At 39.9% G+C, this 12,946-nt stretch overlaps 2 protein-coding genes across 4 annotated transcripts; one reads left to right on the forward strand and one right to left on the reverse strand.

The window, feature by feature from the left end:
* Window positions 1–4,133: 4,133 nt before the first annotated feature.
* Window positions 4,134–6,422, forward strand: cisha (cytokine inducible SH2-containing protein a). Its single transcript, XM_080421256.1, has 3 exons — window positions 4,134–4,640; window positions 5,416–5,570; window positions 5,914–6,422. The coding sequence occupies exons 1-3, from the start codon at window positions 4,621–4,623 to the stop codon at window positions 6,405–6,407; spliced, it is 669 nt and encodes a 222-aa protein (XP_080277382.1). The 5' UTR covers window positions 4,134–4,620; the 3' UTR covers window positions 6,408–6,422.
* Window positions 6,423–7,339: 917 nt separating this feature from the next.
* On the reverse strand, window positions 7,340–12,861 carry hemk1 (HemK methyltransferase family member 1). Of its 3 annotated transcripts, XM_080421232.1 has the most exons (11): window positions 12,522–12,861; window positions 11,169–11,336; window positions 10,317–10,408; window positions 10,126–10,219; window positions 9,490–9,627; window positions 9,003–9,067; window positions 8,870–8,919; window positions 8,528–8,633; window positions 8,186–8,281; window positions 7,842–7,952; window positions 7,340–7,475 (listed from the first exon to the last, which is right to left on the reverse strand). In XM_080421232.1, exons 1-11 carry the CDS (start codon window positions 12,591–12,593, stop codon window positions 7,442–7,444), a joined length of 1,026 nt encoding a protein of 341 aa, XP_080277358.1. In that variant the 5' UTR covers window positions 12,594–12,861; the 3' UTR covers window positions 7,340–7,441. The 3 variants fall into 3 exon arrangements, with proteins under 3 accessions (XP_080277358.1, XP_080277359.1, XP_080277360.1); XM_080421233.1 differs by lacking the exon at window positions 9,490–9,627; XM_080421234.1 differs by lacking the exon at window positions 12,522–12,861 and having other exon boundaries at window positions 10,317–10,404; window positions 11,169–11,215.
* Between the last annotated feature and the right edge of the window lie 85 nt (window positions 12,862–12,946).

The raw sequence follows: 12,946 nt of genomic DNA on the forward strand, positions 1-12,946 counted from the left end.
GAGTCCAATAAAGACTATTTATATAAACGCAAGAAACAAATGTAAATGGAAAATATAGTCTTTATATTTGTGTAGTATCAACACATCATTGACTTTATTACACCACAGGTTTACAGGTGTAAAGAAATGGGTGAAAAACTCCATTGTTTCTGTTGTTTTCAAAGAGAAGAAAAGAAAAGAAGAGGGCGGGGAGAGCAAGGAGAACAATCTATAGAAACAGAAATAATAGAAAACATGTCAAGGATATACAAATGGCATAAACCAACAGATACAGTATGTACATGAGGTTAGACATAAGGTGCAAGGTGATGACACTTTGGTAGGTCTTCATTAGCAGCAGGTATGTACATGAGATTAGACATTGCAAAAACAGTATCGACAAGTTATAAGATTGAACTTTATACAATATCATCTATCATTCAGTACTATTCTTTTACGGCTCTTCATCACTGTCCGGAGTGTCATTTTCAGCATTACAGTCTGCGTCGTTTTTGCAGTCACTTCCAAACAAAGTTCTGTGCAAGCCAAGTTGTGTCTCCTGCATGAACATCTCTGGGTTGTACAATGGGTTTTGCACTGACATCTGACCAACTCTACAATGGCCTGTGTTGCAGGAGGAACCTTTATGGTGGTAGGTAGTATCTCACCATGGCTCCATGTTTGAGTGGGTCAAAAAGACTCTGCCACATCACAGTGGCTTGGCACCACACCCTACTTTGATCATGCACACGTTCAATGTGCTCCTCAAGGGCACCAACTGTAGGAGGCAAATTGCTGCTTTATGCCAGATGTTTGCAAAGCAGATGCCACCTTAGGTCAGGAATGCTTGTTATATGGATGCCCTTTGGGCAGTACATCATACAAAGTTGGCCAATGCATCATTCACCTCCTGTGTTACTGTAGGTCGCCTTCCTCTGTTAGTTTCTGTTAGTGGTCAGATGTCAGTGCAAACCCCATTGCACAACCCAGAGAAGTTCATGCAGGGGACACAACTTGGCTTGCACAGAACTTTGTTTGTGTGGAAGTGACTGCGAAAACGACGCAGACTGTCTGTAATGCTGAAAATGACACCCCAGACGAGCTGTAAAAGAATATTCCTGAATGATAGATCTAGTAGATATTGTATGTATATAGTTCAATCGTTCATACTGTTTTTGCACCTTAATGTCTAATCTCATGTACATACCTGCTGCTAATGTAGACCTACCAAAGTGTCACCACCTTGCACCTTATGTCTAACCTCATGTACATACTGTATCTGTTGGTTTATGCCATTTGTATATCCTTGACATGTTTTCTATTACTGTTAGATTGTTCTCCTTGCTCTCCCTGACCCCCCTCTTCTTTCTTTTCTTCTCTTTGAAAACAACAGAAACAATGGAGTTTTTCACCCATTTCTTTACACCTGTAAACCTGTAAAGTCAATGATGTGTTGATACTACACAACTATAAACACTATGTTTTACATTTACATTTGTTTTCTTGCTTTTCTATAATCCTGAGAACTAAATTGAGGTCTGTATTGGACTCCTTGACCTGGAAAACATATTTAATTAAGGTTGGTCGTCTAGAATCCAAGGTAGCACAAATTAGACTATATACTTTATGTGGTCCCTATTGAACATACAATATGGCGGCCATGCAAGTATCTGTGCAAATGCAAACAAGGATTTTTGGATTCCCCATGCTCTGAAGATTCCAAAAGTGTATAGTTTTGCTAATCAAAAATTTGTAACAAAAGTATATTTTCTAACATAGTCAACCTGCATTTCCATGGCCATCCCCTAGGAGGCGCTGCTGCAAGTCCCTGTGCACAATCCTTTAGGTCTCTATTGGATTCCTTGACCCAGAAAACATAGGATTAGCATATTTAATTAACTTTCTATGTCGTCTAGAAGCCAAGGTAGCACAAATTATATATTTTATGGTGGCCATTTTTAATGTCCAATATGGTGGACATGCAGGTGTCTGTGCAAATGCAAACATAGATTTTTGGATTCCCCATGTTCTGAAGATTAAAAAAATGTATAGTTTTGCTAATCTCCACAAATTTTGAACGAAAGTATATTTTTTTACATAGTGAACCTGACTATATATTACATTTACAATAGAACAGAGCAATAACAAACAAGATTTATCTCAAGGAGTTAAAAAGGCCATTCTGTAGAATAGGTTTTTAAGAGAGATTTAAAACTTGTTAATGATCTGGTTAACCGGAGTTCCAGAGTCTGGGGGCCTTAATAGCAAAGGCCTGATCTCCTTTGGTCACCAAAGTAGCTGTATGAATCTCCAGTAGACCCCAACCAGATGATCTAAGGGTACACACTGGCACATAGGGTTCTACCATATCACATAAATGGCTAGGAGCTAGACCATTAATAGCTTTAAAAGTTAGCAGTAAAATCTTAAAATCAATCCTGAAGGCAACTGGCAGCCTGAAGTGCAGCTAAAACAGGGGTTATGTGAGATAGGCTCCTGCCCTATGGGCCACATGGCTTTGGCTATACTAACTTATTTATGTCACAATCTGAGTTTAACACGGTCCTGCAAACAAGATGTTACAGTATTTAAAGCCTAAAGGCCAATTAATAGTCCAGATATAACTTACATGGACTCTGTTGGGGTCTCTGCTTGCCTGGCACAGAATAATAATGAGGCAAATTCATTGATATATATATATATATATATATATATATATATATATATGTGTGTTTTTTTTTATTTACTCCTAAGAAAATACCAGGTTAACCACTTCCTGGAATGACAGAACAAGATGTTTTTTCCAGAAATTTCACAAAGATCAACTGACTGACATTCTTAATCTGTAATCACTGAGCACAAAAATGTCTTTACACTAAACATGTTCATTCTGCAAGTTCACACACGATGACATGAGCTTGTAGATCTGTTATTTTTGGGAATATAGGGATGATGGAGTTCAAGTGGTTACTGTTCAAAATTGTAAATTTAATAACAGCTTTGCCTAATTTAATTAGTTAAAGAAAAATATCCAAGAATTGTATTTTTGCATTCTATTAGAAATCTACTGGAAATAGTGTCCATTCCTATTAGCTTTATCTTAGCCCAGGGTCATATATTAGGATGCTAAAATATAAATAAGTTATTTTAGGATTATGTGTCCAAGTAGATTGGGTACAAAGATTGTAGAAGACTGGAAACAATCAAATGCATAAAATGACCCAAAAACTAACTTTGCTTTTGTCCTCTTAGTTTTATATAACAGCTGCCCATTTGTCCAAGTTAATTAGTACAAGAAAAATCATATCCAAGAAATCTATTTTTCCATCCAAGAGAGAAACGAACTTACTGGAAATAGATGACATAGGTTGTGAGTTTGTAGATCTGCTGCTGTTTTATTTAATTTTTTATCCTTTTACCTCTCAGGAAATGTAACCCCCCCCCCCCTTCGTTTCATAACAACTGCCTATTTGCCTTTTTTGTCCAATTTAATTAGTACAAGAAAAAACATATCCAAGAAATCTTGTATTTTTCCACCCAAGAGAGAAACCTATATTAGTGGAAATAGGCCTGTGAGTGTGCATTCCTATTATCTTAATGGCGAGGCGGTGGATTCTCAGAATGTAGGCAAGGCCAGCGCCACGGTGGGCGGGGCGGTTCTTGGAAAGTGGATAAGAGGAAGGTACCGCGCTGTTCCTGGGAGGCTAGCGCCGCTTCACTGGAAGCATGGGAGCAAGACCAGTGTTGCCATGTCTGCTTATTATAAGCGACTTGGGCTTGTTTTCCTGTAAAGTTGCTTTTAAATATTGGCTTGTTTCTATAGTGTAGTAGTTGCTTATTTGGGCTTGTTTCCTATGTTGTTTAAAGCATTTTCATGTCGAGGACAACCCCTTGTACTTTCATGTGCTTTCTTTTGCAAACTTCTAATAAAGTATTCAATCAATCAAAGCTTCTTTTGGGCCTGTTTTCATAGACCTGGTTGCTTGTTTCTTTCGCCAAACCTGGCAACACCGAGTAAGACGCAGAGACTAAACTGGAGCAAAACACAACGACACACAGTGTATGTGTCATACAGTCTGAATGAAAACCACTAGACTGTATTGACTCATTTGCATTTCATAGAATAAAGCTTTAAATATCCCCCACTGTGTTTTGTGTTGGTTAATAAAGACCACAACCACAACGGTTCAACAGGAGTCAGTCAGTGCGGCTCCTCCAGTGACGTCAGAGCCGCTGGTGTAACTGAAGAGTTCTCAGAATAGAATTCTAGGAATTGGTGATTTTTTAAAAGCCAAGCCTACATACACTCTGTCCTTCACACATTTGGATTTAATTCTTGAAGAGGAGACAACACACTCCCACTCTGCTACTCTTCTTTTTTTTAATTTTATTTATACTGTATTTGTTTTATACATTTATTGCTATATCTGTAGGAAATTCAGTAAGAGACTAGCCTACTAGAACTGGAGTCTGGATACGCACGACTCACGACACTCTTTGTCTTTGTGTCGTTTTAGGCTAAAAAATAATATAATAGTGGGGAATAATTTTTCCTCAAAGTCTTTTCCTTGTTGTCGCGAATGTGTATTTTTGTGGAAGAAGTAATCGGATATTATAGTCGGATTCCGGATTCAAGACACCATGATTCTTTGTGTTCAAGGGTAAGTTGACATTGTGTCCCAGTCTAGTCTCTTAAGGATCAAATCGTTTAAAACATAATCTATTATCACATAAAATATCTATTGACGTCAGTCATTCGTATTGCTGCATGCCTAATAGTAAATGTTTGCTGGGATGAATAGCCTCGACCCAGATCCATTTAAATATGTTTAGACTAGGCTATGCTGAGAAATAAAACAAAGAGCCATGAATTATAGTTGATTGGTTCATGAAATGCGAATTTCTTAATACAAACCCGTTTTCAATTGTTGAACAAAATCCGGACTATTTGGTGAACCGACCCCCTACAAGATTTTGTGTTAAAATGTTTTCAAATTTTCTTCAAGTTTAAAAAAAACAAATAGATCTACAAGCTCACAGTGGGTAGCATGTGAGCTTGTAGATCGGCTATTTTCAAATATCCAATGTATGTAAGTGTTATACCTCTCTGATATCCTACTTTTATTGAGCCTCTCTGTGGGTGTTTGACACCTGATGATAATGACCACGTAAAATAAACACATGACAAATTGTATCACTTGAAAAAATACCATTCATCAAATCCATAATGACCAGTGGTTCTTAAAGTGGGGCAGGGGGTTCCAAATGGACCGTTATTACACTTACAGGTCTGTTAACGGGTCCATTTGGTTTCATTTGAATACTCAAGAGTTGGTCCTTGAAATTAAAAAGTTCGAGAACCACTGGTACATATAGTCAAAGGTGGCGTCATGTCTCTTCCACTGATCCTCATCAAACTATTGTGTTTCCATCCAGTCCCAGATCCCTTCTGCCCACTGGTCCATCTGCTGAGAGGCGAACCGGCACCAGCTCTGCACAACACTGTCTCCAAAGCAGCCAGACTCCAGTCTGGGATCCCACAAAGGACCTGCGAGCAATTGCCAGCAATTTCTGCTATCTAGAAAATTCAGGTACAGTACTCAAGTTAAAAAATAAATAATAATTAAACAATTAATTAAAAGAATCTGGAATTGCTTCTTAAAAAGTTTTATTTTTATTTAAGTACCAAATCCGGTGTTAATTTAACTCAAGGTGTAAAAAGTATTATTTGTGAATTAATTATTACTTTAAATTATAATATTATTACATAGCTAAACTAACACTCCAGATTTGATGGCCCATAAGTTATTCACCAAACTGTTAACTGTAAATAACACATTGATTACATATATTGTAGTCTACTACACAGTGTAAAGAGCATGATTGCGTTGATCAGAGTAAAGTATTAAAATACAGTATGTCTTGTGTGTACAGGATGGTACTGGGGAGCAGTGACAGCAGCCCAGGCCCATGCTGCTCTACAGGAGGCCTCAGAAGGGTCTTTCTTGGTACGGGACAGTAGCCACCCTCAGTATATGCTGACCCTCTCTGTGAGGACTGTACGGGGTCCCACCAGCATACGGATCCAATATAGCGGGGCCCAGTTTTTACTGGACTCTAGTTCCCCGGCCCGACCGAGCCTTATGTCTTTCCCAGATGTGCCAAGCCTGGTGCAGCACTACATGGGACCAGGGAGGAGAGTGGAGGAGCGGAAAGCGGAGGAGAAGCCTTCCAAGCCCTCCCAGCAGACAATCCAAGACACCTCGGTGGTGTTAAAACTCAAGAAGGGCGTGTACAAGACGCAGGCCTTTCCTTCTCTACAGCACCTCACACGCCTCACCATAAACAAGCATTCTGATAGTCCCGACGAGCTGCCACTCCCAAGGCCTCTGCTGCGCTACTTACAAGGCTATCCCTTCAAAGTATGACTGATCCCTCCTGGGACATTTCAAACGACTTCCAAGGAAAAAACTGTTAAACTGCCCACACAATTGCTGTAACTGCAGTGAGAGGCCAGTCGGGCAAAGCCACACTGACTGTACTCATGACCGTGTTTTTTGGTTAAATGCGTCATGGGGTGCCTGTGTAAGGTTTCAAAGACTTGATTTGTCAAAGGCAGGGTTGTCGCACAACCTGGCAAGAGATTAATCACAAACAATGCGCTCGGTACTGTAATGTATTATTTTACAACACGTGGAAATTGTAATGTTCCTGAGCAATTACTTGTTTTCAGTGAGACATTTTGTTTTTTATCACAGTAAACATTTTACTTTTTTTCTACCTAAATAAGCAAGTATGTACATTTTTTCTATGAAAATAATTGAATGTAGACGTCTTTTCACATCATTTTGTGTTGTAGTGGTTGAAATCCCATTATTACCCACTGGATTAAAACTCTATAACCACTTTTCTTGTGACACTTGTTTTGAATCATTCAAATTACCATAGGACAAAGGCTTTGTGTCCTCCTCTGAGATGGAAGTACAGTATGTGAGGGGTAGTTTTCTTTTTTCTGAGTAAGCAAAGTTCATTGAGTTCGTTTTCTAGCTTAACAATGTGTGCGGCTTACGTCTGACTCAGCGAAGGGGAGGGTCATTCATCAGTGGATTCGTAGAACTACTGCATGCTTTCCGGGAGGGTGAGATTCTGAGAGGGCGGCTTCTGAGAAAAGGCTTCAGTAATTACCTTCAGCCCTATGCAGGCCTTTTTGGTTTTTTGCCATCTCTCGCTGTTATACAATTGACATTGTCACACAGTATGTTGCCTCTTTAAAATCCCAACACAACATGAATACGATGTAAGCTTTTGTGAATAGGACATTTTGAATAGTGTTTTTGGGGGGCGAGCGCGTGTTCGGCAGCTTGCTGCGAGGGGGTAGGGGGAACTGAGGTTGTGACCACCTGGCCTGAAGGCTGTGAAACCCAATCCATATCTCGATTTTTCTCAATCTAGATCATGCATTTCACTTTGCTTTCTGAAGGATGCAGAATCGTGGCCTAAAGACGGAGAGAAGAGCACATTCAGAATCATCATCAATCACACTCCAGCTTGAAATAAAGCAAAAAGACATTAAATTGAGTTGCATGTCATCACACTGTCTGATAACGACAGTGTTGCGCACCAAAATAGCTGATCTACAAGCTCACAATGACTCGCAATGCAGCTTGTATTTCTATTTTCAGTGAGCAACATGATTCGCAACCAAGTATAAATTAGGCATAAGAGTAAATAAATAAAGACGTGAAATGATACTAGGTCAACAACACGTTTTCAAAAATAGGCCAAAATAAAAGGAAATGAGGTTTAAGTGTTTTTAACCGATTGGGCAGCAAAGACAAACATGACATTTTCTTCATAACAACCTGTCAGAGATGTCGTGTCGTGTGTCTACATATTGTAGACCTTCTACATGGTCCTCCACCCAGCGCTGGATGAGTGGGGGGTGGCGTGGATCAACTTCCAGGTAGACGGGGCTGTCAGCAAATGAAAAACATTCACATTTAACTCAATCAACACTTGAACAAGAGTCCCTTTAAATGGAATTAGTAGCACATGCCCAGAATTATTATAACTGGAAGTGCTTTTAAAAGCTTTACTCATTTAAGAAGGAAACATGATACTTGTGTTTTCAGCAAATGCCTTTCTTGTGACAAGCGGCAGCTTTTAGGAATTAAACGGGGGGGAGGGAGGTGGTGCAGTCCATTACCCTTGGTTTATTAAAATCTTCTGAGCCAGAGTGAGAATCTGTGTGATCACTTTCAGGCCATCGTGGCCTCCGTCGAGTGCAGCATGGTCCTCAAACCTGCGGGACGGCAGGGTTCGCACGTTCAATCTCACAGAAAGGCAATCTCAAAAGAGGAAATGTTGACTAAGTCCCAAGAAATAAACTATTCCCCATGTGGAGGAAAACTAGCACTGAGCAATTAGCGTTTTTCTGGGTTCGGTTTTTACTTCAGCTATTGCCATAGTGATGCAGAACACTGTCAATAACTTTAAATGAAATCTCCACAGTAGTAGATCGACATGTATTTATTGGACAGCCTTTCACCTGAGGATCTCGGGTTGCAATGATGTCATATCCTCTGAAAACAGGTACGGAGGGTTGCTGACCAGCATTGAGACTGGGCCGCAGAGGCTCACAACCGCATCGGCATCTATGAATCACAAACTCTTGGTAGTTACGTTTGTGAAACTATTAATGAAACAGTTAGGCCCTATTTTATACTTCATTGTATACGATGGTGTCGCACAGCGAAAATAGCATATTTTTCCCTTTTTTTCCCCATTTTCGAAATGTTTCACCATGACATGACTAAAAAATTGTGACGCCAGATTGAAAGTGGTTAAAGAATAAACGTCTCCCAATACATTAACACTGTGTTCACCTTACCTTTTAATATGTCCACATGATGGACTTGTAGTCTGTCTTGAAGCCCTAACCTGCAGAACACCATCGATAATTACTTAATAAGAGTAAATTAATAATGCAGTCAACAATCAACCCTTTCTCATGTTATGATTACCTCAGTGCATTCTCCCTGGTTAATTCCACTGCATCCTGGCTCTGGTCCAAGGCAATTATTTTGAGCTAAAACAGACAAACACAGCTGTGTTGCTGTTTGGCAGGCATCTGTAATCGATACTGTGTACTGTACGGTAACCTTAGAACTGGGCACTTGCGATAACTGGCCAACTGGGCCCGTATTGGGGAGCATTGGGCACTTGAAGGAACTGGTCCTGTGTTTTTAGGGTAAAATGGGCACTATTTGTGGGAGAACTGGGCCCATTCGCTGTTTTACCTCCTAAAACCCATTCTTAATCACTCATGAACAATGAGGTCCATTGTTAGCATTTGTTGTACAATAGTCTAGTCACCCAGTCAAAGAAAAAAGAACCTGGGTCCACTTTGCAAAAGTGCACAGTTCTCTTGTATTCCAGTGTACTACTGGAGAACAGATAAGTACCTGTAAATACCAAAAACTGATGTTTATATTTACAGTACAAGCTGACCTGTGGAAGGTTCTTCAGCAGACTCAGGGAGATGGCACCAGATCCACAGCCCACTTCCAAACATGTATACTGACCCTCCATGTAAACTCCAGCCCCCTGCTTCACCTGCATGTCTGCTAGCATTATCCCTACCAAATCCTGCATGAAGCACCCAAAAAACAAACATGTTCTCACTGTAATTAAACTACATTAGGTTATTAAAAGATGGTGTAAGTCATATGTATCTGTAAACAATGTGTGTTCAGTAACAGGGGATTCCCAGTCTCAGACTGGCAGCTATAATGTAAACAGAAAATACATTTCAGGTTGGGATACCAACCTGAAATCAGGAGAGAGAAACCAACATTTATTAGCTTCGATTTAATAGTGTTTGAATTTTGTCAACTCATTTCTTTGCTACATCACTTCCACTTGTTTATCCTGTGTCCTGTATGAGTTCTCTCTCCTGATTGGATAATATTATTTTCTGTTTACTAAAGAGCTGGAGAGACAGTGGGACCCCTGTTACTGAACACTCTAGAGAGCAATGATTAGAATCAGAATCAGAATATAGAGCTATTTAACACTTATTTTAACAAACAATAAAACATACTCATAGTTAAAGATTAACATTATGTGTCTATTCCCCCCTCTAACCTCTGTTTCAGGTCTTGGTATGAAAACTGGAGGTCTCATCTTCAATGTTAGATCTCTGAAGTCCCACTCTTCAATGACGTATTGCACTGGCATTCTAAAAAGTAAACGCATGATATCCTGACTGTGAACACGCTGATTGATTACCAACGGTTATAAATATATGTTAACTTCACACGAGTGTGGTTCCATACCTGGAAAGACGTTGAGTACACAGCTCCCACATCTTTTCTGTTTTGTCACGGCTAAGACACGCGGTCAGCTTTTCCCTTTCAAGGCTTTCTATCTGAGGAAACAAATGACCCATGCAAGTGGAAGGGATACTTTGAAAAGTAGAGGCATTGAGACATTTCTTAATAATATGGTGTAGGGCTGGGCGATATGGACAAAAATATCTCTATGTTTGACCAAATATCTTGATACCAATATTGTGGTGATGCTGTGGAGATGACAATTGGTGCTTTCACAAAACATTTGCACAATGACATTTTGGATAAATGATCATCAGTAATGCATATGTAATAACTAAGTGGGTAAAGGCAAATAATAGAACATAACAGCTAGAACAGTCAGGTCATTACCATGAAATTCATTGTCACACAAAGCGATTGACGATTTAATTGTATTTTTGGCAAATTGACATTGAACTTTAGAACACATAAATTAAAATGTAATTTCTGTTTGGCTTTTAGGCTTCGTAAACAAAAATTCCACAGGGCAGATATGACAAATAACTGAAATATGCAAAGAAATGACTGACATAACTTTCAAAAATGTAAAAAGTGGAAATAGCCAATGTAAGCGTTTGCGATGCGACGTGGTGTAAACTTGTAAATCGTCTGTTTCCGCCCTAACTTAACCCTAAACCATTTTGGGAAAATGTTTGAAATTACGATTATGGAAAAGAATTGTGATTACCTCAAATAATTGCGATTATATAATTGTGACAGGCCTAGCCTAGATCATAATATCATATCACGATATCGATATGATATGAATATATGACCAAGCCCTATATGGTGCTCTTGACAGCTTTGTTTACTCACAGTTTTAGCCCCAAGCAGGTGTGCAACAATGTACTGGCTGGAGCATCTCGGCTCAGATATGCCTCTGTCCTCAAAGCACCTCTCCCATAAGGCGATGGCTTGCAGTGCCGTGATGCTGGCTGTGGGTAAGGCTGGGACACTGTATGCTACCTGGAGACCACACATTCCCTAAAGAGAATCATAAGCAGTAGAACTGTTTTTTTTTTTTACTATCATATATTGATATACGGTACATTGCCATAAGAAGCGATATATGACAAATGATATATCTTGGCTGAGTTGATCCGACAGATCGCAAATCCACCAGTTAAGTACATTAAGTAACTTAAAAACATTATTCTTCAAATCTAGACAACTTAGTCCTTGAAATGGGGTGACCCAGGGGTCATTGAAGGGATTCAAGGGGGTCCCCAGTGAAATTATTGATAGTTTAGAAACCAAATGGACACTCTATAACTCTGAGAGTATACGAATGGAACCAAATGGACCCTCTCAGAGTTATGGGGGCTTGGATCAAGACATCATGTATTTGATCGAGTCTGACTTTTACTTTCGTATCTACGATAGTCTTGGCTAGCACCTACCAGTGCGTCCTGCACATTCACCAGTAAAGCCCGTACTTCTCCGTACATGTATAAAATCAAATATATAAGGTGCTTACCCGGTTGCCAAAAATGTTAACTCGCCCTTCGGAGTCGTTGTGCAATGTATTAGTCCATATCTTTCAATAAAGAAGTGTTTTAATCCCGTCTGTGTCGGATTCTGTCAGAAGTTCCCTGTGTTCCTTAATGGGCGGTAGTGACGGGGCACATCCGGTGAAGGCCGGAATTACACTCTATAAACAGGAAGTAAACGAGGCGGAAAAAATGGCGTACACACGGGATTAAAACACTTCTTTATTGAAAAATACGGACTAATACATTGCACAAAGACTTCGAAGCGCGAGTTAACATTTGGGGCAACCGGGTAAGCACCTTATATAGATTTTTTGTATATGTACGGAGAAGTACGGGCTTTACTGGTGAATGTGCAGGACGCACTGGGGGGTGCAGCCCAAGACTAGATATACAAATGTCAAACTCGATCAAATGCATCTATGATAGTCTTGATCTAGCTGTAGTATACAACCCTCGTAGACGTAGTTATGATTCTGACGTTTTCAATCTCAGAATCATAAATACGTCTACGAGGGTTGTATACTACAGCTAGTCTTGATCCAAGGCTAGGGGGTCCATAGCCCAAAGAGTCTGGGGCGTCCTTGAAATTAAAACGTTTGAGAACCACTGACTGCTCAACTATGTCTGACACAACAAGAAAATGCTAAAAGCAAGAATCCCATTAGATAGAGCATACCTTTACTCCATCACAGCTGCCTTTTAGAAAGCCGTGGTGTTTACGCAACACAGTCAGAGGTCTTCTCCACATGATCACACGTGTTGTTCAGCATCAGAAGATGCTACAGTATGTGAACTGTACTGTCACAGTGTGTCACAAAACCCCACAAGCAAGTCCACAAAGCACTGCTGCTACGCATCTGACCGACATTTATCCCGAGTATTTTATTTCCGTGCTCACTAATCTAAATAAACTTGACTGACTCTGGTGTTACGTGGTGAATCAATAGCCACCAAGAGTCGACTCAAAACAGTCTAACCTTGGCGTCATCAGGCTTTTCACTGAAACTGTAGAAACTGAAGCCTGGTTTCTATTAACTGCTATACTCAGTTCCGCTCTATAGCCAGCCTACTGTATCCGGTAATTTGTACAGTGGCATCCAT

Source organism: Gymnoscopelus braueri (assembly GCF_963280865.1).
Source record: "Gymnoscopelus braueri genome assembly, chromosome: 3".
Classification (NCBI taxonomy): domain Eukaryota; kingdom Metazoa; phylum Chordata; class Actinopteri; order Myctophiformes; family Myctophidae; genus Gymnoscopelus; species Gymnoscopelus braueri.